This window comes from Kogia breviceps, chromosome 9 (assembly GCF_026419965.1).
Source record: "Kogia breviceps isolate mKogBre1 chromosome 9, mKogBre1 haplotype 1, whole genome shotgun sequence".
In the NCBI taxonomy this organism is placed as follows: domain Eukaryota; kingdom Metazoa; phylum Chordata; class Mammalia; order Artiodactyla; family Physeteridae; genus Kogia; species Kogia breviceps.
Window position 1 is genome coordinate 95,851,284 of NC_081318.1, and position 27,462 is coordinate 95,878,745.

At 40.1% G+C, this 27,462-nt stretch overlaps 2 protein-coding genes across 5 annotated transcripts in view; one reads left to right on the forward strand and one right to left on the reverse strand.

Moving 5' to 3' along the window:
* The window catches only part of PUS7 (pseudouridine synthase 7), a 109,138-nt gene that overhangs the window by 62,555 nt on the left and 19,121 nt on the right, over positions 1-27,462 (reverse strand). For 2 of the 4 annotated variants that reach the window (XM_067042821.1, XM_059074564.2), the window contains exon 5: positions 27,314-27,399. The exons of 1 other annotated variant lie outside the window; for it this stretch is intronic. Coding sequence is in view for 1 of the 3 variants with exons in the window: in XM_067042822.1 (XP_066898923.1) it covers positions 27,334-27,400 (67 nt within the window). In the remaining 2 variants the exon portion in view is untranslated. Of the gene's footprint in view, positions 1-27,251; positions 27,401-27,462 lie in introns of those variants that run through there. One more of the 4 variants, XM_067042822.1, reaches the window with a different exon arrangement.
* On the forward strand, positions 272-27,329 carry RINT1 (RAD50 interactor 1). The gene is made up of 13 exons (XM_067042823.1): positions 272-463; positions 875-920; positions 7,083-7,267; positions 11,846-12,087; positions 14,627-14,800; positions 14,899-15,048; positions 15,607-15,763; positions 17,549-17,659; positions 17,758-17,983; positions 18,519-18,656; positions 20,156-20,355; positions 25,688-25,902; positions 27,061-27,329. The coding sequence occupies exons 1-13, from the start codon at positions 422-424 to the stop codon at positions 27,272-27,274; spliced, it is 2,100 nt and encodes a 699-aa protein (XP_066898924.1). The 5' UTR covers positions 272-421; the 3' UTR covers positions 27,275-27,329.

Consider the following 27,462-nt stretch of genomic DNA (forward strand, 5'->3'; position numbering starts at 1 on the left):
CAGAACATCTGGAATATCATTTAAATATAAGTTGAAATGATTCATATTGAATTTACACTGTGGAGAGAAAGATACCTGCAAGCTCCATCCTTAACGACCCCAATGCTGTGGAGGAGGTATACCGAGGTTGAGAAGGACCTCCTCCCCCCGCCCCCGGCCCCGCCCCGGCCCCGCCCCCTTCTCCTTCCAGAGCGGCCGATCCGGACCCCGCAGGCAGGGGGAGCTACCGCGCACAACCGGCGGCTGCGCGGGCAGGGCCTCTCTGGGAGGAGAGGAAGAAACCAGAGAGACGGCAGAGGAAGTTGCTGTGGCTCTGGGAGTTACGGTTTCGAAGGTCTACTGGTGTCTGATCGCTGGCCGGAGCCAGAGTCCATTGGCCACGCTGGCTGCGCAAGGAGCCGAGGACTCGCGCCGAGGCAGGATGCTCCTGGCCGGCGATTTCGGCAAGGCGCCGGCAACCCGGGTGAGGCGGCCCTTATGGCGCGGGGCGGGGACACTGGTGGCCCAGTGAGGTGGCACAGACCTCCCAGGGGAGGGTGCCTCGGTGAAGTGGCCTTGGCGGCCTGGGGACGCGGTTGCGGTGGCCCGGGGGAGATGGCTCTTGCAACTCTGGTGAGGTGACAAAGACCTCCCCGGGGAGGTGGTCCCAGTGCGCTGGCTCTGGTGATCCCGGTGAGATGACACAGGTCATTCTGGGGAGGTGGCCCTGGAGGCCGGACAAGGTAACTCCAGCGGTCCTGGGGAGGTGGCAGTGGTGGTCCCAGGGAGGTGGCCCTTTTTAGAACCTCCAGATCCTGGCCTCTCAGGAAGGCCTGTGCGAGTTCCACCAATCACTTCAGTCTTAATGTGTTTGTCACACCTGTTTTCCTTCTAGTGCTGCTCTGAAAATGGTGACCAAAGGAAGAACATCAAGGAGAAAAGTAAGCGGACTCCAAACACCTTAGCACTTTCTACCCAGCCATCTCTCCAAAACAATGCCCTCAAGGGTCTGCATCAAGAAGGGTCTTAGCCTGTTAGCTTTTAGATGAAGCATCTCTTTTTCTCTTTTTGTATTAAATACTGATTATCATCATACACATATTTTTGCCTTTCAAGATGGTAAAATACGGGATGATTTGGAGAAGAGCACTTCCTGTCCCCTACCCAGTGCAGGGACTTGTGTGGTTTCACTCCAGTGCTGCCCTTCATACTGGATTCAGAGTAATTGGGGCCTGCCTGTTATTTTAGTGAAGCATCAACTTATTAAGCATCAGGAATTTCGAGAGGCTAATGATCTAGGAGAGATGACCACCACCTTAGTTGCGTTCAAAGGAGTCAAATGATCATTGTTTAGTTGTATTTACCTTCAGTGAATTTGCGGGTAATCGTTGATCTGGGAAGAGCACAACAGGTAACTTGGTTCCTGTATCTTGAACTGGATAGGAAAAAGGTCAATATCTCCATTTCCTTCCTAGGACAGGAGCATACACCAGGGGTCTGGACATTTGGTATTTTACTTTTATAAGCTAAATATGGCAAGATTTTTGTAAATCAAGGGATCTTCAGGGGCTTTTGAAGTGAAATTTACTGGGAGAGGAAGGGGGAAGCATGGAACAGCTGTTCCATCAGAGGGTTTTTGGTTCTTCTCACCACGGCAAATAGTCTGGGAATGAGTAGTAGTAACAGAAAGGGTGCTTGTGTTACCATATTGGCTTTAGGAGTTAGACTTGCCCTTAACATTTCCTGTTGCTGCAATCTGCCTCAGAAAGAAAGCTCTGAGTACTTCATAGCACTTGACAGTCACAGCTGCCACAAGTTAGCTCCTTTTCCTTAAAGGATTTGAGAGTACCTCATATCATTCAGTTTAACCTTCCCATTTCCACCTTTGCCCCATTCAGATGCCTGGGAAGTTGATGCTACTTGAGCCCGTAGACCCTCCTTCGTTGGCTTGGTCAATTTCTTTGCAATTAGAAGTGCTCTTTACAAAAAATAGAGGAGAGGAGAGACATTAACCACCCCACCAAATCACCATTGTGTCATTTTGAAGAATGTCATTTGACTAAGAATGTACTATGCTGCATTTAAATGGTTAAATCAAAAGAGTATAAGTTTTTGTAGAAAGTGAAGATAGAATTTACTAAGCTACAGCAAGCTTGTCTTCACAAAACATTCCCTCTGCACATAGCCCTGCCTCTGTATCTGCAGATAACACCACACAACTCACATGTTTTATATAAGATGAATTTAAAAAGTCGACATTGTGACTCCTGTACTTAATAGTAGATAGAGTCCTGTAGTAATAAAGTTTGATGCAGACCAGCCAATTCTGATCGTATCTGAAGGAGAAGAAAATAAGAATATTGTTTTGAAATTCAGGAAACACGGATTTTAGTCCCATTTACAACCTTTGAGTGTAGGCTGGGCCAATGTTAGAATTTATAGTAGGGAGGTTGAGGCATACACTCTTACTAGTTTCACTTCTACCTACCAGTGGGCTACTCGTTCTCATTGCACGTGAAGAAGCTTTTAATTCTTATAAATTGAATACAACAAAGGAAAATTTGTTTTTTTTAAGGCCTGGGGGAGGGGAAGATACACAGTACTAAATACTGGTATAATGTTAATCTCTTGTAGTTGCATTTTGCATTTAGGCATATCTTTATTTAGATATTCTTGTCTTCATTTTGTCAGAAGTGACTGTTGTTTTTTAATGAGGCTGATTATAACCTCTTGCCTTTCATTGCTGTTTCCTTAAAACTTATTTTTGAGAAGCAGACTCACAGATATAGAGAACAAACTAGTGGTTAACAGTGGGGAGACGGAAAGCAGGGAGGGGCAATATAGGGATAGGGGGGTTAGAATTACAAACTATTATGTATAAAATAAGCACTGAGTGAAGTAAGTCAGAAAGACAGAGAAAGACAAATATATGATATTGCTTATGTGTGGAATATAAAGAAATGGTACAAACGAACTTATTTACAAAACAGAAATAGAGTCACAGATGTAGAAAATAAACCTATGGTTACCAGGGGGGAGGGGGAGGGAGGGATACATTGGGAGATTGGAATTGACATATACACTGTACTATATATAAAATAGATAACTAATAAGGACCTACTGTATAGCACAGGGAACTCTCTCAGTACTCTGTAATGACCTATATGGGAAAGAATCTAAAAAAGAGTGGATATATGTTTATGTATAACTGATTCACTTTGCTGTACACCTGAAACTAACACAACATTGTAAATCAACTATGCTCCAATAAAAATTTTTTTAAAAAGTTATGAGGATATATTGTACGATGTGGGGAATATAGGCAATGTTTTATAATTACAAATGGAGCATAACCTTTAAAAATTGTGAATCACTATATTGTACACCTGTAACATATAATATTGTATAGCAACTATACTTCAATTTAAAAAAAAAAGAAAAACGCTTTATTTTTGGTAAAGAGCCACTTCTACAAGGGCAGCTCCAAGGAAGAACAGAGGTGAAGTCCAACTAGTAGAGCTCCCAGGAGGTTCTGTATTGTTGCCCCAGCTTTATCTCTCATGTTCACATCTTGTTTGTTTTTTATTTTTGTTTTTGTTTTAGAAATTGTTGTAGTCCTTGTAATGAAATATATACTAGTACAGTCAAGCTTTTAACAAACCATTAATGGTTTGTTTAGAGACAACCAAATCCTTCAGGCAAACCTGAAGTAGAGAAATGCACTGTATGTTCAGGTTTATTCTAATGTTTGGTTTCTATGAAGTCTACTCTCTTTTTCTCTGGGGCCTTATTTTATAGTATTTATTTTCATTTGGAGTTCAATGGCTATTACTCTGAATTTTTATAGTATCTTGTTTTTTGGTTTGTTTTTTAAATTTCTAGGTACAACTCATCTCTAGGGAGATTAAATCCTGTATGTGGAATCATTCGAGTCATGGACTTAGTAGAGTTTAGCGTGGTTTATTTATTTTAAAATTTTTTAAAATTTTTTTTTATTTTTTAAAATTTTTATTTATTTGGTTGCACCAGGTCTTAGTTGCGGCAGGCGGGCACCTTAGTTGCGGCTCACTGGCTTCTTAGCTGCGGCTCACTGGCTCCTTAGCTGCGGCATGTGGACTCCCTTTAGTTGAGTCAGGTGGGCTCCTTAGTTGCAGGATGTGAACTCTTAGTTGTGGTGTGCATGTGGGATCTAGTTCCCTGGCTAGGGATCAAACCCAGGCCCCCTGCATTGGGAGCACAGAGTCTTAACCACTGCACCACCAGGGAAGTTCCTTGAGCGTGTTTATTTATTTTTATTTTTATTTTTTGCAGTACGCAGGCCTCTCACTGTTGTGGCCTCTCCCGTTGCGGAGCACAGGCTCCGGATGCGCAGGCTCAGCAGCCATGGTCACGGGCCCAGGCGCTCCACGGCATGTGGGATCCTCCCAGACCGGGGCACGAATCCGTATCCCCTGCATCGGCAGGCGGACTCTCAATCACTGCGCCACCAGGGAAGCCCCTTGAGCATGTTTAATATCAGGGAACTTAATGGCTGCACAGTGCCATGGAGTTACCATTATGAAGTTTGACCCAAACTTCAGGTTTCCTAAACTTTTCAGGAAGAAGGAAACCATAAGTAACCAAAAGGAGTAGCTTACACATGGAAACACACTTCAAAAGGAAACAGTTCATCTTAGCACATGGGCGTGGGAGTAGAAGAAGGACACGGCAGCCGGCTGCGGGTCTTTGTCAAGAAACTGCTGTGAGCCTTCAGGTTTCTTGGGTTCAGGGCACATTCAGAAAGCCATGGTGGCACAGACCATCAGCAAAGGTATAGCTAGAGATACTCTGGAAGAGAGGAGCAGTGCTGTTGGTCCACAAATTCAGGACCATGGAAAATAATTTAATTGCTTTTGAAGTGGATTGTTTACTAGAAATTTTAAGTGTTTTGTTTAAATAAAAATCAGAATTTTTTAATTTATATATTTGAATCTTCCCTCATTACACAAAGAATTCAAGGTAACTTAAATTGCTTAATTATGTCTTAAATATTCTGGATAGTGGAAGAAGGTATAGACTCCTGCAGAGTGAAAAACTGATTTGTGAACTACAGGAAATGATCGACTTTCAAGCACAGAATAAGGAGTGGACTCTGGGAAATTTTACATACTCTGTGGGATGAGAGCAAAGCTACATAGCGTTCCTGTTTTCACTGGGCATTGTGTGTTCTGCTATAGTACATGTTGCCTCTGCTACCACTCTTTTTTTTTTTTGCGGTACGCGGGCCTCTCACTGTTGTGGCCTCTCCCGTTGCGGAGCACAGGCTCCGGACGCGCAGGCTCAGCGGCCATGACTCACGGGCCCAGCTGCTCTGTGGCATGTGGGATCTTCCCGGACCGGGGCACGAACCCGTGTCCCCTGCATCAGCAGGTGGACTCTCAACCACTGCGCCACCAGGGAAGCCCCCACTCTTCTTAAGAGGGTTCCAAATCACCTGTTTTTGTCATATTTAATAAGTCCAATATGAATTGGCCAAGTCTAGTTTATTTGCCATGGGAAGAATCCCACTTTAGATTGTACAGTTTAGTGGTTGCATTAGCCATTTTGAGTTTTTCCTGGTAATCTGTGTTTTCTCTCGTATTTCTTTTTTTTTTTTCTGTTTCTGAAATGGACATCTTTTTTAAAATATAATTAATTTATTTTTATTATTAAAAACATTTTTTTTTTGTCTGTGTTGGGTCTTCGTTGCTGTGCACGGGCTTTCTCTTGTTGCGGCAAGTGGGGGTTACTCTTCGTTGCGGTGGGCGGGCTTCTCATTGCGGTGGCTTCTCTTGCTGTGGAGCACAGGCTCTAGGCGCATGGGCTCAGTAGTTGTGGCTCATGGGCTTAGTTGCTCTACGGCATGAGGGATCTTCTTGGACCAGGGCTCGAACCCTTGTCCCCTACATTGTCAGGCAGATTCTTAACCACTGTGCCACCAGGGAAGTCCCTGAAATGGACATCTTTGTACAATCACATCTGAAGCTTTTAAAACTCTTTTATATCAGGAGGAGTTTTTACTCATTGGTCTCCATTTCATATTTTTTTCATATACTTGAGATCTTTCAATACCATTTTTTTTTCTTTTTTTAAAAACATTTTAAAACCAGAGTCCTCCTTTGGTGTTATTCTAGACTATACCATCTGGTTCCTCACAAATTTTGAAAATATATTACTAATTTAATAAAAGCGGCATCAGCAGAATCAGATTTGACCTTTTCCCCCCCCAGTAATAAAATAGATTCTTAAGATGCACAGTTGTCTAGAAAAGTTTAGTATTTGTTTGTAACTGCATTGTCATGCCAACATCTGTTGCAACCTGTGGGTACTAGGACAGAGTTTAGTAATTTTTCTTTCACTCAGAATTTCCTAAGCTCTTAAGCATTTTGTAGTAGTACTTGATCGTTAGATTGCTTTATAGCTATTCATTTGGGTATTTGTGTGGTGTGTGTGTGTGTGTGTGTGTGTGTATTTATATGCATATATATACCCATATATATATATAAATATATACAGTCATCCATTGGTATCCATGGGGCATTGGTTCCAGGACCTCTGCAAATATCAAGATCCCTGGATGCTCAAGTCCTTTTTATAAAATGGCACAGTATTTGCCCATAACCTACACATATCCTCCGTATGCTTTAAATCATCTCTAGGTTACTTAATGCCTAATGCTAATAATAGTTTTGCATACAATGTAAATGATATGTAGTTACTAGAGCATGGCAAATTCATTTTGGTTTTTTGGAACTTTTTGGATTAAAAAAAATTTTTCTTTATCTGCAGTCAGTTGAATTCATGGATGTGGAGGGCTGACTGCTTTATATAAATATATAAAATATAGTGTGTATGTATATATACATGTATTCATTTACACACTATATTCATTTGGGTATTCTTGTGTATGTGTGTATATACATACATATACACACAAGTACTATATATACGAAAATGCCATATATAGGTAGTGTTTTCTTTAAATTAACTTTTGAAAGTAGATATGTTGCCTTGTATATCTTTTGCATTTCCTTTAACTCCATAGTACTTAGTGGTGTTGAGTAATTGTTATTCTTTCATTTTAGGTGACATAAATATTGCAGCTCTCGTTGGAAACGAACCGGTCTGTGAAGGTACAGATAACGGTGATCTCCCTTCCTATGTGGCGGTATTTATAGAAAAGGAAGTCGGAAATGACCTTAAATCTTTAAAGAAACTTGATAAACTCATAGAACAGATGACAGAAAGTCAAATGCAGTTAGAAGAACAGGCAAGTATTAAAACTCATTGAAACAATATCAGTAGTATACTCATTATAATATAATGTAAATATAACCATTATTATATAGGCATTTTTGAAAATATAGATTGTGACAGTCTAATCATTTAAAACTGCTTAATAGGTTTTAAGGACCTACAATGTGCTAGGTGTTTTACAAGTTATGTAAAAGAGAAAGTTCCTACTAATAATGATTTATGTCTGACATTTATGTCTGACATTCTCATACAATGACTTTTAACGTGCTTTTAAAAGTCAATTCATGGGATACCAAAATGTTACAACACCGTCATTCCAATTTTTTTATATATATGCACACAAAGGGAGAAAACATTAAAATAAGTATAACATTATAATAATGATTATTTCTGGGGGGTTGGTTAATAAGTGATTTATTTTCTTTTTTCCTTCTTTTATAAATTTATTTATTTATTTTGGCTGTGTTGGGTCTTCGTTGCTGTGCGTGGGCTTCCTCTAGTTGCAGCGAGCTGGGGCTACTCTTCGTTGCGGTACGCAGGCTTCTCATTGCAGTGGCTTCTTTTGTTGTGGAGCATGGGCTCTAGGCGCACGGGTTTCAGTAGTTGTGGCACACGGGCTCAGTAGTTGTGGCTCTTGGGCTCTAGAGCTCAGGTTCAGTAGTTGTGGCGCACAGGCCCAGCTGCTCCGCAGCATGTGGGATCTTCCCGGACCAGGGCTTGAGCCTGTTTCCCCTGCATTGGCAGGCGGATTCTTAACCACTGTGCCCCCAGGGAAGTCCCATAAGTGATTTATTTTCTTTATATCTTTTTGTATTTTCAAGTTTTTTCTTTTTATAATAAACATATTACCTGAAATAATGTTTTAAAAAATCCAGTGAATGTAAATCTTAAACTGAAAAATGAGTGAGTTCCTGTACTTGCAACACTGTGTTTGTCAAACATAAAAGATTTATATTGTATAACTACTTAATTAGGTTAAATAAACTCTGCAGGGACACACTGGTGTTTATCCCCAGGTTATCAGTCCTCTTATGTTTTCCCATTCCGAGTACCTCAGTTCTCTCCATCTTCTTCTTTTAAAAAAAAAAAAAAAAAAAAAATTTTATTTATTTATTTTTGGCTGCATTGGGTCTTCGTGGCTGCACACGGGCTTTTCTCTAGTTGTGAGTGGGGGCTACTCTTCATTGCAGTGCAGGCTTCTCATTGCAGTGATGTCTCTTTCTTGCGGAGCACAGGCTTTAGGTGTGCAGGCTCAGTAGTTGTGGCACACAGGCTTAGTTGCTCCGAAGCATGTGGGATCTTCCCAGACCAGGGATCGAACCTATATCCCCTGCATTGGCAGGCGGATTCTTAACCACTGTGCCACCAGGGAAGTCCCCATTTCTACTTCTTAATTCAGCAGAGAATCAATCTAGGGCAGTCCTTGTGCCCCAGCTCCTACCTGCTACCTCAGTGGACTTGCTTCACTCTCTTATAATTTCATTCTTGCTCCTCAGCCAGTCCTGTCCCCTCAGCATATGGACATACCCAGATCTTTTCCTTAAAAGCAAAAAAAAAGAAAAACAAAAAGGGGACTTACCTGGTGGTCCAGTGGTTGGGACTCTGTGCTCCCAATGCAGGAGGCCCGGGTTCGATCCCTGGTCAGGGATCTGGATCCCACATGCCACAACTAAAAGAGCCTGTGTGCCGCAACTAAGGATCCTGCGCCCTGCAGTGAAGATCCCACATGTGGCAACGAAGATCCCGTGTGCTGCAACTAAGACCCGGCACAGCCAAATAAATAAATAAATTTTTTTTAAAAAAAGAAAGGGGGCTTCCCTGGTGGCGCAGTGGTTAAGAATCTGCCTGCCAATGCAAGGGACATGGGTTCGAGCTCTGGCTCGGGAAGATCCCACATGCCGCGGAGCAACTAAGTCCGTGTGCCACAACTTCTGAGCCTGTGCTCAAGAGCCTGCAAGCCACAACTACTGAAGCCTGCGTGCCTAGAGCCCGTGCTCTGCAACAAGAGAAGCCATGACAAGGAGAAGCCCGCGTACTGCAACGAAGAGTAGCACCCTCTTGCTGCAACTAGAGAAAGCCCATGCGCAGCAACGAAGACCCAACGCAGCCAAGAAAAACCAAAAACAAACAAACAAACAAAAAAGCAGCAGAGGCCCATTTAAAAAAAAATTTAAAGAACAAAAACAAACCCCCCAAAAAACTCTCCCCTCTTCCTTAGTAGATACTAGTCCCTTTTACTGTTAGGCTTCTTCAAGAAGTCATCTGGGCTTCCCTGGTGGCACAGTAGTTGAGAGTCGGCCTGCCGATGCAGGGGACATGGGTTCATGCCCCGGTCCGGGAAGATCCCATGTGCCGCGGAGCGGCTGGGCCCGTGAGCCATGGCCGCTGAGCCTGCGCGTCCGGAGCCTGCGCTCCGCAACGGGAGAGGCCACAACAGCGAGAGGCCTGCGTACCGCAAAAAAAAAAAAAAAAAAGTCATCTTACTTTGTATCTGTATTCTCTTCCTAGTTGACCATTTGCTCTTGCACTTAATATAATCAGGCTCGTTTCCCTGATGACCATGGAAGCTTCTGCTGAAGTCCCTAATTGAACCTCAGATTCAGCATGTCCAAAGCTGTACTGATCCATCTCTTAAGATGCTTCCCTGTCTTGGAAAATGGTACCAGCATCTGCCTGTCAGTCATTCCTGAGACCTGGATTGCTCCTCCTTAGCCTTACTCTACCCTCAGCACCAAGATATCGGAGTTCTGCCTCCTTGATGTCTCTGGTGTCCATCCCCTGCCACCACCTCAGTTTAGAGCTGCATTCCCTCTTGCCTCTGATGGTAGTTTGCATCTTCTGTTTTTTTTTTCCTACTGCCACAGTAACTATCTTTCTTTTTTATTCCTTACAGAAACTTTACTATATGTAAATAAGCAAGTACATAAAATATATACAGTTAAAATGTGTGTGCAAGCATATATGTATTTAAAATATGCATAGCTGGGCTTCCCTGGTGGCGCAGTGGTTGAGAATCCGCCTGCCGATGCAGGGGACACGGGTTCGTGCCCCGGTCCGGGAAGATCCCACATGCCGCAGAGCGGCTGGGCCCGTGAGCCATGGCCGCGGAGCCTGTGCGTCCGGAGCCTGTGCTCCGCAACGGGAGAGGCCACAACAGTGAGGCCCGCATACCAAAAAAAAAAAAAAAAAAAAAAAAAAAAAAAAAAAATATGCATAGCTTAACTTTTACAATTAATATACTACTTGTTTTCCTATTATATCTATATGTATGGATCTCTCTTTTTTAATGGATTATGGTATTCAAATACAGTTGTACATAATTTATTTAATCAGGACCTTATTGGTGGACCTTTTTGCTATTCCCAGTTTTTATTATTATAAATAATATGAGAATAAACATGATTATTTATCATTTAATCATAAATCTCACTGAATTATTCCCTTATTAAAAACTCTTAATGGCTTCCCATTGCCTGTCGGGAAAAGCCCACATTCTTCTAATGCTCAAGATGCTGCCTGTGATTTGGTCTCTCCCTACCTGTCTAGGCTCCTCTCTTCTCTCTGCATTTCTTTGAACTGGATTCTGTGCCCTACTCCCCTCTTTGCTGTTCTCTCATCATGACTGAGCTGTTTCTTTGCCTGAAATGCCTTTTCCTTCCAAACTTCCCTGAACATTTCCACCCAACCTGCAAAGGTCTGTGCATGAGCCATGCAAGCACAATTGCCTTGCACCCCAAAACCTTCTACTCAAAGTGTGGGAGCTTGTAAGAAATGCAGGATCTCAGTCCCTACTTCAGTCCTATTAAGTCTGAATCTGCACTATAACCAGATCTCTAGGTGATTCCTATGCACGTTCAAGTCTGGGAAGCACTGCCTTAGTACACCATTACACCTGGCATCTCTTTTATTGCACAAATCCCACTGTTGAAGGTTTGCCTACGTCTCTCTTCCATAACAGCTGAGCTTAAGGGCAGATGCTGTGTCTAATTTATCTGTCAGACCCTAGCACAGTGCCTGGTATAGAATGTCTAATCAGTGTTGATTAAATTGAAATTCCTCTATAATATTCTTATCATATTGTACTGATGCCTGATATTTGTATATGTTTTTCCATCTGCTGTAAGAAAAATTCATTTAATAAATATAATATCTACAGGCATTACCTGGGTATCATCTTACCAATGAATAGTTCCTTCTCAATCTGGGCTTAAATCAGAATCACCTGGGGAACTTTTGCAACTAGTTACCCATCCTTTTTAGAATCAGAGCCTCATTTGTTTTTGAAAGAAAATTATTAGCAGATAAAGCAGGTAAATGTTCTTTGGCTGGACCCTCTGAAAGTGCTGAGCTTCATGATGGTAGATCCAAAGATGTTTACTGGGGGCCCTCCCTACACACCTCCACATAGAGCATTTCATTGAGGTTTGGTTAGTACAGGATGCAGAAATCCAGCGTTTCTTTTGAAGCTTTTAAATGACAATTTTCATTTCTATTAGAACAAACATGCATTTTGAAGGTAACTAATAAAAAAGGTTATGAGAACCTTATCTGATTGCTGCTGTTTTTTATTTTTTGTTTTTGGTATGGGCAGGTACTTACAGTTTCATCAGAAATCCCTAAAAGAATTCAGAGTGCCCTAAAAAATGCAGAAGAATCAAAGCAATTCCTTAATCACTTTCTGGAGCAAGAAAGCCGTCTCTTCAGTTCCATTCACAGCCATCTGCTGACCGCACAGCCCTGGATAGAAGATCTTGGAGCCATGATTAACCAAATTGAAGAGATTGAACGGCATCTTGCTTATCTTAAATGGATTTCACAGATTGAAGAACTCAGGTAAAATAGGCCTCTCTGTTCTCATAATTATTATTTTCCTTTGAGGCTATGTCTTAGTACGTGCATGCCATTAAATAATTGAGTTAATTAAAGATTATAATAATGTGATTTTACCAGTTATGAAAAGAGCATTATGATAATGATTCTTTTCCTTTATTATGAATGTACATAAACTTTTCAGGGAGCTTAATTTGCATTTGAAACAAAGTAATCCAAGTAAAAAATTTTAAGTCCTATAGTTAATATTGTGAACACATGATAAAAATGATTATAATGCCAAATTAATAAAACAACTCATCAGTGTGGTAATATTCCTCTTTTACCTTTTAGAGACGGTCACTTAATGAAATGGATTGCTTTCTCTATAATTTGAGTTTTTTTCAATGGGTATCACCTAAGAAGAGCTACACAGTATTATTAGATGAAAAACAGAGTCCTGCTACTTTTGAATGGGGAAAAATAAAGAAATACAGTGGACCCCTGAACAACGCAGGGGTTAGGAGCATCAGCTCTCCTCAGATGTCAAATCTGCCTACAACTCATGGTCAGCCCTCTGTATCCACGATTCCTCCCTATCCATCCATAGCTCCACATTCACGGATTCAACCAACCAGGGATCGTGCACTACCATAGTATTTACTACTGAAAAAAATCTGTGTATGGGTGGACTCGGGCACTTCAAACCCATGTTGCTCAAGGGTCTATTGTACCTCTTTCTGAATTGAATACATATCACTGGTAGGTGATTGTGAGTGTCTGGTATTGCCTTTCAAACAAGCTATATTAACATTTCTGCCTACATTGGTAAGATTTTTTGGTTTCATGACTTAAGTTCTGAAAATAGCTATAAAAGACAAAATCTGGGGGCTTCCTTGGTGGCGCAGTGGTTAAGAAGCCACCTGCCAATGCAGGGGACACGGGTTCGAGCCCTGGTCTGGGAAGATCCCACGTGCCATAGAGGAGCTAAGTCCCTGTGCCACAACTACTGAGCCTGTGCTCTAGAGCCCATGAGCCACAACTCCTGAGGCCACGTGCCACAACTACTGAAGCCCATGCACCTACAGCCCCGTGCTCCGCAACAAGAGAAGCCACCACAGTGAGAAGCCCTCGCACTGCAACGAAGAGTAGCCCTCGCTCACCACAACTCGGGAGAAGCCTGCGTGCAGCAACGAAGACCCAACACAGCCAACAAGTAAATAAATAAATAAATGAAAAATTTAAAAAACAAGACAAAATCTGTTTTAAAAACTTAGTAAGAATGACTAGGAAAGGAGAAGAACGAAAAATGAGAGAATGAGCATAGAGGAAGGCCAAAAGGGCTGTCAGAAATAGAATAATACACACATGAGATTAGTATGATTGTTGAGGCCTGAAGCAGTGATGGTGGAAAACAAAGGCCACTCCTGGTGGAGGGAGAAGGGAAAGTACTAGTGCATAGTGGAGCTGGGCAGGGTGGCGGTACACATTCCTGTGCTTAAGGAGGGTGCTGTGCCCACCCAGGAGCGTAGCCGAAGCGTGGCACTCAGCAGGGGATGAGAGTCCCAGCTTACTGTCACCTAGCAAACTGGCCAAGCCTGGGCAGGATGTACACAGTCTGCCTAGAGGGAGAGCACTTCCGACCCCTGAACTGAGATTAATTATTGAAAAGGTTAAATTTTGTTCCTATTCTGGCTTAAAGATACGGAATGTTATTTTTATCAAAAGAAACATTTCAGTTTTAAATGTTTCGTTTTACTTAGCCAGTATGCAAAATGGTAGTCATGGGATGAATGAATCCTAAAGGTAGGTTGTATTTGGCTTGTTTTAAAGAATTTGATTAATTGGTTTGATTTTACATGGAAATCTTGATTTCTGGATTCTCTTGAAAAATTTTAAGATTTGGCTACATTGGACCTACACTCCAGTGTGGCAGCACTTGGCTGGAGCCTTTGGATGGGGTATGTGCTTTTTAGCTTGTCCTAGTCCCCGCCCACTTTGCTTTTTTCATTTACTTTGCCCATCAGGCCTTTCCAGGCACTTGAGTTTGCTACCCTCGCTGTAGAGCTTACCTTAAATTTTGTCTGCAACTTGGCTAACAGTAACTTGAAAGGACTAGACTCTGAGGTGCCACCACCCTAAGCCTCCTATAATCCAGTTTAGCTGGGCAAAGTAGGTAAAAATTGAAGTCTACCATGTTTGACCTTACCAGATGCCACCCACATTCTCCCCTTTGGATTAAGATACGACAGACTTTTGTCAAAGACAGATTTATTAGAAATGAGTGGTGCCCGAGGGAATGTGACAAAAGAAAATTCTGTTACCTTGGGAGGGGTGGGAAGGGAAAGGTGGAGGGAGGTATCCTGAACACAGGCCACCGTTCTTAGAAGGATGCTGAATTTGAGGACTCCAGGCTCCCAGAGACTTGGGTATCAGGTAAAAAAGCCACTTCCTTCTTTCTTGGATGTAGCTTTATATGAAGCAGGAGGAAGCAGCAGTTTCTCCACATTTGGAATTATTGTGAACAAAGTGTCTTTGCCGTTTGCTTTGCCTTGTTTTGCAGTGATAACATTCAGCAGTATCTGATGACCAATAATGTCCCAGAGGCAGCTTCTACTCTGGTTTCTATGGCAGAACTTGACATCAAGCTTCAGGAATCATCCTGTACTCATCTTCTTGGTTTCATGAGAGCCACTGTTAAATTCTGGCATAAAATTCTCAAGGACAAGCTTACAAGGCAAGAAATTCATCCATATTTCATGGTAATTGCTTTCAGGTGGATATTTGGTGCTCACTGTATTTTACTGTAATACTTGTGTCACTTTTCTGTTACAGTGACTTTGAGGAAATTTTAGCACAGCTTCATTGGCCATTCATCGCACCCCCTCAGTCTCAAACTGTTGGCATAATTCGACCAGCCAGTGCCCCTGAGATATACAGCAACTTGGAGACACTATTTTGTCAGCTCCTGAAACTACAAACCTCGTATCTTTGTTGGACTTAGAACTCACTAAAATTTCTTTTTTCCACAGTGGATTTGTGGCCAGAGAGTAAAGTGACCAGAGAGTAAAGCTTTCTGAAAGTGTCCGGGGAGTAGTGGGTTTGGACTTGATCTATGTATGCCCATGGACTGTTCTCCTTCCACATAAATTGCATGTGGGTGGGAGGGCTGTGAGGAGTTCCGAAATGCATGACTGCACGAGTTTGCATCACGTATAGGTCTCATGGGACAATCAAAAAAATGGGCAATTGGGAAGAAACCTTAGTAACTTAGTACTAATTTAATAGCACAATTACTTGAATATGTTTCCTTACTAGTTATTATTTATTTTAGGAAAGACAGATTAATTCTAATAACATTTTTCATGTTCTTTTTACTGAAGTCAAATGTAAAGTTAGACTACATATTATCTGTATTATAATTAATTTTACTTAGTATCATATGTCTCTTGGAAAAATGTGTGTATACATACATATATGTGTGTGTGTGTATATACACACATATACATATGCTTTTCTTTTTCCTTGACTTGACTATGTCAGAGATGAATTACTTACTGAGCCAAAACAACTTCCAGAAAAATACTCTCTTCCTGTATCCCCTTCTGTCATCCTGCCCATCCAGATTATGCTGACGCCCCTTCAAAAGAGGTTCAGGTATCACTTCAGAGGGAACCGACAAACTAATGTTATAAGCAAGGTGTGCTTTGCCAATTCTTGCCCTTGGTTTTTATTAATAGTAAATGTTAAGGCTTTCTGTACTTTTTACTGGTTTGAGTTAAAATCTGATTCTATTCACATTTCTGTTTTTCTCTGAAGAGCTAAATTTCTGTTTTGTCACTGCCCTTTATAGATATATTTGGGGACTTCTGTTGATTTGTTGTAGGAATCAGTTCACTCACCAGCACATCATCTGACCAGTTTCTGAAGTTTCCCCTGGGGTGTGCTGTAGCATGCTGTAGCATTTGCTGTGGCACTTTTTACAACTGGATCTACATGTGTTCCACTGTGCAAATTGCTCCTTCAGGTTTATAAGTATATCAGAAAGAAAAGTGAGAATCAAAAGATAGTAGAGCATTAGTTTTTGAGTAGAAGTGCTGATGCTAAAATGATCTGTAGCTGTGCAGGACCAGAGTATGGGGATAAGTGACAGGAATGGCTTTGAGGAAATTATCACCAACATTTTAGTTGAGGGACTATACCCATGTGTATTGGGCATACTGTTGAGATTTTTTTCTTTAATTTGATCAGAAAAACAATCACTGACAACTGTTTTCAATGAAATTTGATTGAATTTGTTGAGAATTATAACCTTGGGAGTTGCTAGGGGGTGGATACTGTTTATCCTTGAGTCTTGCTACATCTAATGCAGTGCAAGTAGCACGGTGTTTTCTTTTTTTTTGTGGTTTTTTTTTTTTTGTAATAGGTACATATTTTTTGTAATAGGTACATATTTTTAAAATATATATTCTTAATTTCTCGGTGTTTTGAAGTAAATGTTATTAAATGCCAGATTACACCAGGCATTGTACTTGTCATCTATAAATGAGTTTATAGGCTTTATAGAATATTAAAGGAATCAAGGGATAGGCAGTTATGTCTGTCTAGAAAGGGAGTAGAGTGACAATCGATTTCTGGTTCTTAAATTCATCTTGTTCTTTTGTACTTCATGGGTCTCCTCCTGTTTTGGATGGGTTGTTGGTGGAAAGAAGAGTAGAACCTATTAGTAAGTGTAAGTGAGACAAAACAATAAACCTAAACTGTAGAGAGGCAGTGATCATTTGAAGTAAGAAAATTGTGAGTTATATTGTTGCTTCCATAAGTGTGGTTCCAGTGGTCCTGGTACTCTGACATCAAGCCTAAACTATGCAGCCCCCGAGAGTAGCTACTGCCCCTTTTTCATTTCTGTATTCCCAGCATCTAGCACACAACACGGTTTTACCTTTCAGTAAATGTTTTAGAATTCCTGTCCAACAAAACTTGGAAGGTTTATAGGATCATCTCTAGGGACAGTTTAAAAAGCTGCATACTTATATTACGTTTCTATAATTATACCTGTTTTAAAGCATTTGTATTTCTTGTAATGCAGACAAGCCAAATTTTTTTCTTAATTTAGCTTTTGAAAAAAAGAAAACAGAAGACAGTCATGTTTAAAAATTATTTTGGAATGTTATTTCAAAAAAATATAATATTTATACTTTACATATTTCTAAAGTACTAGGTGTTCAATATTTATGGCATTGTAAATGTATGAGTTTACTGACGTAAGCCACATTATTGAAATTTATTGGGAGTACATCGGGAAACATTTGATTATTAAGCCTTGCATGAATTTAAAGTTCAGAGTAGAAATTGTGCTGTTACATATAGGAATTTTCAACTAATTTTTGTAAGTACTGTGTGTCTACAATTAAATAGAGACATTTAACTGTAACTTTCTAGTTGGAATGATTTAAGAATTCAAACTGTTTACCTCCTTCCTTAGCCTGAATGGTACTTGGCTCAGGTACTTATGTGGATTGGGAACCACACTCAGTTTCTGGATGAGAAGATTCAGCCAATATTAGACAAAGTAGGCTCTTCAGTAAATGCAAGGGTAAGAGACTTAGTCCAAAGCATTTCAGTTTTAGAGTTGTAGGTGTCCATGAATAACTTGTCATTTTCATTACCTTATGCTTCTGTATATTTTTTTAGCTTGAATTTTCTCGGGGCCTTATGATGCTGGTTCTTGAAAAGTTAGCTGCTGATATTCCCTGTCTGCTGTATGATGACAGTCTCTTCTGTCATTTGGTGGATGAGGTGCTTTTGTTTGAAAGAGAACTACACAGCGTTCATGGCTATCCCAGTACTTTTGCTAATTGTATGCATATTCTGTCAGAAGAGACCTGTTTTCAGAGATGGCTGACTGTGGAGAGAAAATGTAAGTGCTCACGTGGCCGTGGGGTGGGGAGAGATGCCTCTTTTTGCGTATAGAAATTTTCTCCAGTTCTGGGTAGAAACTAGAGCCATCTATATTTTTCTTGGGTAGGGTTTACCAAGTTGCCTTCAAAGATCATCTTATTTTCTTTTCTTCCCATCAAGCTTCAGTTTTTCCCAGAATTGCACTCTACAGGTTTCTACGGTAGAATATTCAAGCCAGGACAGTATACAGTTAACTGTTCTATAGATTTTACGTATAGTATTTCTGTTCTTGCTGGAATCATTTTGGATGTGGTTTGTCTAGAGAGTGTAACTATTTGGAAGATTTTGGGTACATACGGCAGGGAGAAGTAAAATATCTTATTTAACCCTAGAATAGAGCATGTTAAATATAGTACAACTAGTAGGAGGTTATAGATTTATTTTTTAATAGAAAAGTTATCATTCCTAAGAAATTATGAGTTGAAAGATTAAGAATTTGTAATCTGACAATCTGTAACTAGTTGTTTGACATAATCCTTTTTTCTGCTTATCAGTTGCTCTTCAAAAAATGGACTCAATGCTCTCGTCAGAAGCTGCCTGGATATCCCAATATAAGGATATCACTGATGTGGATGAGATGAAAGTTCCAGACTGTGCAGAAACGTTTATGACACTACTCTTGGTTATAACTGGTAAGTATAGTCTTTTAAGATACAACTTTGTTTTTTTTTTTTAAAAGTACTGACCCTTAACAGACTTGTGGTTGCCAAGGGGTGGGGGTGGGGTGGGGGGATGGATTCCATTATGTGATAAACCATAATAGAAAAGAATATGAAAAAGAATGTATATATGTATAACTGAGTCACTTTGCTGTATAACAGAAATTAAATACAACATTGTAAATCAACTATACTTCAATACATAAAATTTTAAAAAGTAAATGAAAGTACTGATTCTTCACATGGTACTTTTCAAGTAGTTCAACAAAATATATAGTGGTTATTATAATATCTTCACATTCAGTTTCTATTTTGGCAGAACTCTAGCACAGCAAGCATTCCAGCTTTTAGATTTTTAGTAATCTAAATAAGATCTTAAACATTAGTTTCCATGAGGGGAAAATTCCTGAATCGTTACATAAAAACAAATAAGAATTTAATTTTATTACCTGAAATCTCTTGCCTTTCAACTTTTTAAGTGTCTTCAGTAAATGGTGATTGACTGAAATTTTATATATTATTTTCTTCACCTCGATATGTCAAAGATCGTAGAACAGTAAAATAATAAAGTAACTTTAGGGATTGGAATAGTAATAGGACCTCTTCTTATGGTGCAAGAATGTTCTGGCTGGAGGGTGGCCCAGCTGCCTCTAGCCCTGGTTGGTCTGTAGCCGTCCACGGGCACTGCAGGCCTTCTGGTTCTCCAGGTGCCTCTGAGCCCTCACTGCCACTGTCCTCCTGTGTCTTGTCCATTGCTTGGGCCTGTCTAGTAACCTGAAGAGGTGTCATTCCAGGCCAGTCAGTAAATTCTATATTCTAACTGTAAGAAAAATATGAAAAACACTAAAATACAGGAAAATTTAGCAAAACTGATTAAAAAAAATTTTACTATGGAAATTTTCTAATATATATAAAAGTAGCATAACGAACCCTCAGGTATCTGTTACTAAGGTTTGAAACTATTACTTTTCTATTATGTGTTTTTCTCCCCCCCAAAATCCAGATTGTTTTCCCCTGAAGTATTTTAAAGAACATTTCAGACATCTTAGCATTTCACCTATAATCCTTAACTATGTATCTCTTTTACCCTATCCTAGTTCCTCCTTCCTTTTTTAAAAAATGTCATTTATCTGTTGAAGAAATAGAATAGTTTTTGTATATAACTTTCTCATATGCCTTTTTAAAATATTGAGGCATAACTTTTAAAATTGCAGTATAGTTAATTTACAATGTGTTAGAAGCATAACTTATATACAGTGAAATGCATAGATCTTAAGTATACAGATCCATGAGTTTTGACAAATACCAATACTTGAGAAACCCACGTCCTTAGGGAGTTTAGAAATAGATCCATACTTGAATGGTCGATTGATTTTTGACAAAGGCACCAAAGCCAGTCAATAGGAAAAACCTATAACTATGTCATGGATGGTACCATAAACCTTCGTATGTCTTGTTAACTTTCTCCACAGACAGATATAAAAATCTTCCCGCAGCTTCCAGAAAGCTGCAGTTCCTGGAGTTACAGAAGGACTTAGTAGATGATTTTAGGATACGATTAACTCAGGTGATGAAAGAAGAGACTAGAGCTTCCCTTGGCTTTCGATACTGTGCAATTCTTAATGCTGTGAACTATATCTCAACAGTACTAGCAGATTGGGCTGACAATGTTGTAAGTTAATCTTTTATATTAAGTAACATATTAGTAATTTGAACAGTTTTACCTTTTGAAATGTTGAATCTATAGCAAGCAAAAATACACGTTAGGCAGAATCACAGTTGGGCCAAACTTAGGAGGTGTGATTAAAGTACATATTTTTCTCATTCAAGTCTCAAATGGTTAAATAATCCTGATATTTTAATCACTGGAAAAGCCATCTTTTCGTGAAACTGTTGTTTATAAAGGGAACCATTTTCCTTTTTTAGACTTTGCACTTGGTAAATGTCATGAATGGTAATTGCCATCTTGCGAAAAGCTAAGATTGTATAATGGTGTCAAAATCAGTAAAGTTCAAGACTTTAAGGAAAATAAAAGAATAACATTTGATACCTTTTTAGTGCCTTCGAAACATGACAAATTATGAAGAGTCATAAAAATAGAAACATTTTTTAACCTAAGTATTTCATACATTAAAAAATTATTTAATATTTTGTTTATTTTCAAACATATTCAAGAGTGAATAGAATGGTAAAATGAACTCCCATGTGCCTATCACCCAGCTTCTTTTTTTTTTTAAATCTGGCTGTGCCACATGGCATATGGGATCTTAGTTCCCCAACCAGGGATTGAACCCGCACCCACCCTGCATTGGAAGTGTGGAGTCTTAACCAGTGGACTACCAGGGAAGTCCTCACCCAGCTTCTTATACCAACTGTGTTTCATTTAAACCTTTCCTCTACCCCCATGTGTGATTATTTTGAAGTAGATCTCAGATACATTTCATGGTAAATATTTTCATATGTATGTCTAAAAGATAAGAATACCTTTTTTAAAAACACAACACCAGGGGACTTCCCTGGTTGTCCAGTGGTAAAGAATCCGCCTTCCAGTGCAGGGGACTCAGGTTCAATCCCTGGTCGGGGAACTAACATCCCGCATGCCGCGGGGCAACTTAGCCCACGTGCCACAGCTATTGAGCTTGCATGCCTCAATGAGAGAGCCCGCGTGCCTCAATGAGAGAGCCCGCATGCTGCAACTACAGAGCCTGCACATCACAACTAGAGAGAGAAAACCCGCATGCCACAACTGGAGAGGAGCCCGCGTGCTGCAACAAACGATCCCACATGCTGCAACTAAGACCTGATGTAGCCAAAAAAAATAAATATTAAAAAAAAAAAATACCATTATCACATCCAAAAAAATTAACTAATTTCTTACCCTGGAAGGTATATTTTAAATAAATCTAAAAATCAAAACCCTGGATTTAGTAACAAGTATTGTGAAAGGCCTTTTACCTCTAAGGATTTTACTTATCCTTCCTTTCTCCATGCAGAGTCCATGTGTTGGCAGATTTGATCTGCCTAAATATAATTATTAACTAGTACTTTATTCTTACTCTTTTTATTAATCCAAGGAATATATTGGTGATCAGGGCTTTTGGTAACCAGATTTTCTAATATGTACTTCCAACTAAAAGTGAAGAAACTTAATTAGTCTTTAGAGCCTTAACATAAATAGTTTAATTCCTTTATTTATTTATTTATTTATTTATTTATTTTTTGCGGTATGCGGGCCTCTCACTGTTGTGGCCTCTCCCGTTGCGGAGCACAGGCTCCGGACGCACAGGCTCTGCGGCCATGGCTCACGGGCTTAGTTGCTCCGCGGCATGTGGGATCTTCCCGGACCAGGGCACGAACCCGTGTCTCCTGCATCAGCAGGCGGATTCTCAACCACTGCGCCACCAGGGAAGCCCAGATTAATTCCTTTAGCTGTTTTAGATATTAAAACGATTGCAGAGGGCCTCCAAGACCTCCTTCTTGGACAGGGGGTCCTCAGGTTAGGAATCACTGTTCTAAGATCATATGGGATACAAAAATCCAGCAAGGCCCATGAAGTACATTTCATGGCAGAAAGCATTAACACAGGATTAAGATGACCATAAAACAGTAAAATATACATTTAATGGTGAAAAAACTATACTGAGGATAATGAATATGAAGACACATTATAAATATAAGTATTATGTGTATAATTGTGTCATTAAATGAAAATAGGAAAATAAAACAACTATAATTTTAACTAAAGACTTAAAAACATCCCTTTTAAAATGTGATAAAGTGGGAACTGAATAATTACAGAGTTAAATAATTAGAAAGATTGATTAACTGGAGATGGGTGGTAAGTCCACAGTATACTAAGGGAAACACAATTTTTGAATGTGTCCAGCTGAGTCACAAATATGAACAAAGGTAAATTAAAATTTCTATACATTGTCAAATCTTAATGTAATAAAACAAAAAATAAAAGCAGAAATGAAATATAGCCACACACAGGCATTTAAAATATTCAATGCCTGAGTTAGAAAGTCTAGAAAACATGACAAGAATATATTTTAAATTATGAATTTATGACAAAAATTGTATACTGCTAGCACATTATATAGAAGATATTTTCCTTTACTGTGAAAGAAAAAACAAAATGAAAAAGTCTTTATCAGGGTAATAAGCCAAAGAAATAGGAAAGAAAAATAAATATACTAATAACAGATATAAACAAGATAAATATCTAATAAACACAATCATAGTTTATTCTAATCTGGACTCTTTGGCCGGGACTTTGTAATTATTTAAAGCCTTTTCCACAAAAATGTTAACTGAAATACATGTACGTATCATTCTGCTGAGCAAGGAAAATAATTATTTCATAAAATGAATATAAGTGGAGTGTAATGATGAATGCATTTATCTTTATAAAGTCACCTAATTCATTATGTACTTTTATGTGTCGTGTTCCTAATTTTAGTAAGTGTTTTATTCACTCACCCCACCACAGCGCTCCATTTTCTGCTAAGCTTTTTCGTGAAACAAATTGTCATTCTTATGCCAGTGATTTTAATAAGAGCTCATTCAGGGCCACATTTTTAGCTTCAATGAAATATTTGTGGAACATCATTAACTACTTTACTCAGTGCCATAGTCTATTAACAAAGATGAATTGGCCATCATCCCTAGCCTTAGAAAATTTATAATCTGATACTGAATTAACTGGGTCCTTCTGTCAACAGAGAAATAACCAAATTTTAGAGTTGACTCTTCAAGTCATGAATGAATTTTGTGTTTGGTAGTTACTGTGGTACAAATTCTGTTTAACATCAAAAATCATTTACGGCTTCCCTGGTGGCGCAGTGGTTAAAAATCCGCCTGCCAATGCAGGGGACACGGGTTCGATCCCTGGTCTGGGAAGATCCCACATGCCGCAGAGCAACTAAGCCTGTGTGCCACGACTACTGAGCCTGAGCTCTAGAGCCCATGAGCCACAACTACTGAGCCCACGTGCCGCAACTACTGAGCCCATGTGCCACAACTACTGAACCCTGTGTGCCTAGAGCCCATGCTCCACAACAAGAGAAGCCACGACTATGAGAAGCCCGCACACCGCAACGAAGAGTAGCCCCCGCTTGCCTCAACTAGAGAAAGCCCACGCACAGCAACGAAGACCCAACACAGCCAAAAATAATTGATAAAAAAATCATTTAATCACATTCACAGTCCTTCAGCCTGTGAATGCTCTAAATAAAAATCATGTAAGCTCTTGTATTACACAGAAAAAAGTAGAGTTCACCTTCCATTCATTTAGATTCTCCACTAACAGCTGTCTGTCCATTGCCAGACTGTACTAAACCTGACATAACCCAGCCATTCAGAATTGGGAATTTTTCAGTCATAGGTGACAGAAACCCAGATTCACGCTGGCCTAAGTAGGGGAGTGGGGTGGCGTGAGGAGGTGAGGAATTTGTGTAACTGAAAGGATTAGGCATGGCTGCTCTAAAGTTGTTCATTTCTGGCTTCACTCTTAGGCCGGCGCTGGTAAGTATGACCATGGGTGGCTCCAGGCTTCCATGCTCCATGAGCAGGTTCAAAAGGACACTGCCACTTCCCTGACAGCTTCAGCAGAAATGCCAAGATGGCCTCTCACATGTCATCTCTGAACAATCCCTAATAGCCATGCCCAGTTCCCTGTTAATAGACATTTAGGTTGCTTTTAACGTTTTGCTAATTACCCACAGCGTTGTTTTCCTGTAGGGCAGAAAGAATAATAATTCTACCTAAAATAATACTGTAAAAAATGACATTTTAATTCTCTTAACTCATATATCTTCTAGGTTTACTACAACTCTCAATCTGTGTCTAGAAAAACATGAGCACTTAAAGAAGGTAGCCATTAGGGGAATGCAAATCAAAACTACAGTGGGATGCCACTACATACAAACTAGGATGGCTATAATGAAAAAGACATAGTAACATTTATTAGCATGATGTGGAGAAATCTGAACCCTCACTCACCGCTGATGGGAACGTAAAATGGTACAGTTGCTGTGGAAGTAGTCTGGCAGTTCCTCAAAAGTTAAACATAGGTTTACTATACGATCCTGCAATTCTACTCCTAGGTATATATCCAAGAGAAATGAAAACATATGTTTGTACAGGAACTGTACACAAATGTTCATAGCAGTATTATTCATAAAAGTGGAAACAACCCAAATGTCCGTCAACTAATGAATGGGTAAATATAATGGAATATCATTTGGCGATAAAGAGAAATGAAATACTGATACATGTTACAACATCGTTGAACCTTGAAAACATTATACTAAGTGAAAGAAGCTAGTCACAAAGAACCATAGATTGTATGAATCCATTTATATGAAGTATCCAGAACAGGCAGGTCTAGAGACAGAAAGGAGATTTCGTGGTTGCCCAGGAACAAGGTGGGGGTGGGGTGGGGAACCACTAGGAGGGGATGGGGGGATGATGGCAGAGAGTGTGGGATTTCTTTGTGGGGTAATGAAAACGTTCTAAAATTGACTGTGGTGACAGATGCACAACTCTGAATGTACTAAAAGCCACTGAACTGTATATTTTAAATATTTATTTATGGCTGTGTTGGGTCTTCACTGCTGCGCACGGGCTCTCTAGTTGTGGCGAGCGGGGGCTTCTCATTGCTGTTGCTTCTGTTGTTGCAGAGCATGAGCTCTAGGCACGCCAGCTTCAGTAGCTGTGGCACGTGGGCTCGGCAGTTGTGGCTCATGGGCTCTAGAGCTCAGGCTCAGTAGTTGTGGCACACAGGCTTAGTTGCTCCGCGGTAATGTGGGATCTTCCTGGACCAGGGCTCGAACCTGTGTCCCCTGCGTTGGCAGGTGGATTCTCATCCACTGCTCCACCAGGGAAGTCCCCAAACTGTATACTTTAAATGGGTGAATTGTACGGTACATGAGTTACACCTCAAGTTGTTAAAAAAAAAAAAAAAAAGTATCTTAAACATGTTAACATATTTTTGCTTTCAGTTCTTTCTACAGCTTCAACAGGCAGCATTGGAAGTCTTTGCAGAGAATAACACTCTCAGTAAATTGCAGCTGGGACAACTGGCCTCTATGGAGAGCTCTGTCTTTGATGACATGATTAACCTGTTAGAGCGTTTAAAGCATGACATGCTGACCCGGCAAGTAGACCATGTTTTTAGAGAAGTTAAAGATGCTGCAAAATTGTATAAAAAAGAAAGGTAAGTCCTCTGTACTTTCTTATAAGTCAACTCTCAACTCCAGTTTGATAGAAGTTAAAAGGTGACATGCAGTCAGATTTCCAAAGTGTCTAGATAGCACAGAGCTTGGTCTTTTGCACTCCAGACTTTTAACTGTTTCTAAAATATATTCAGACATTCTTTTTTTTTTTTTGCTGTACGCGGGCCTCTCACCACTGCGGCCTCTCCCATTGCAGAGCACAGGCTCCAGACGCACAGGCTCAGCGGCCATGGCTCACGGGCCCAGCCGCTCCGCGGCACGTGGGATCTTCCCGGACCGGGGCACGAACCCACGTTCCCTGCATCGGCAGGCGGACTCTCAACCACTGCGCCACCAGGGAAGCCCCCAGACATTCTTAATCAGAATAAACTGATCATCATAACTTAACCTTCAGATGTGTTTGTACATCCAGCGAGCTGGTGTCTGATATGGGCTTGAATGCCTGGCCTGTCACCCATTGACAAAGCAAGGTGCTGCTGTAGTACCTATGCATGCCTGTGCTATAGTTTAGTCCACTCTCATGATTCCTGTGACATCTGTTAACCTCCCAGACGGTGAGCTCCTTGAGCACAGGCAATGTCTGTCCTAGCAGTCCTGTCACACAGAGAACTTGTTATCAGTTTGGAAGTGTTATTAGTCCCTGTTGTTTTGCTGAAAATTAAAGTGTAAAATTAGCTGATGTCTTATATGTAAATGCATTTTACATTTTAACTCTTATATCAGTAAGTCGTATTAAAATTGGGGATTTAAAAAATTTATCATCCTCATTAAGTAAAGAGTATTTCATTGAAAACTAAAATATAAACACAGGTACAGGGAATTCCCTGACGGTCCAGTGGTTAGGACTAAGCACTTTCACTGCCAGGGCCTGGGTTCAGTCCCTGGTCAGGGAACTAAGATCCCACAAGCCGTGTGGCGTGGCCAAAAAATAAAATTAAATAAATAAACAAACAAACATATTTATTTTCTGAGAGAGCTTTTAATGTTGGGCTGTACATTTTTTCTTATCCAAAATGCCCCAGGACAGTGCACTTCCCCACATTTAAAATGACTTGTTAAATCTCTAAAAATACAGAGAGATGAAAAATTTCATAATAAAAATTAATGTGCTTCAGCAGTGCTGTTTCTGTTTTTTCCAGGTGGTTGTCCTTGCCATCGCAGTCAGAGCAGGCAGTGATGTCCCTGTCCAGTTCGGCTTGCCCCTTGCTGCTTGCTTTACGAGACCGTTTACTTCAATTGGAGCAGCAGCTCTGCTTCTCCTTATTTAAAATCTTCTGGCAAATGCTTGTAGAGAAGCTGGACATATACATCTACCAAGAAGTAAGTAAGAGTAGACTGTATGTTGGGCTGTGATGATAGAGGCAACTGCTATATGAATTGTCCTTTTTTGCAGATAATTCTTGCCAATCACTTCAATGAAGGAGGAGCGGCTCAGCTGCACTTTGATATGACTCGGAATCTTTTCCCTTTGTTTTCCCACTATTGCAAGAGGCCAGAAAATTATTTTAAACAGTAAGTGCAATATTTAACAATTAATTTTG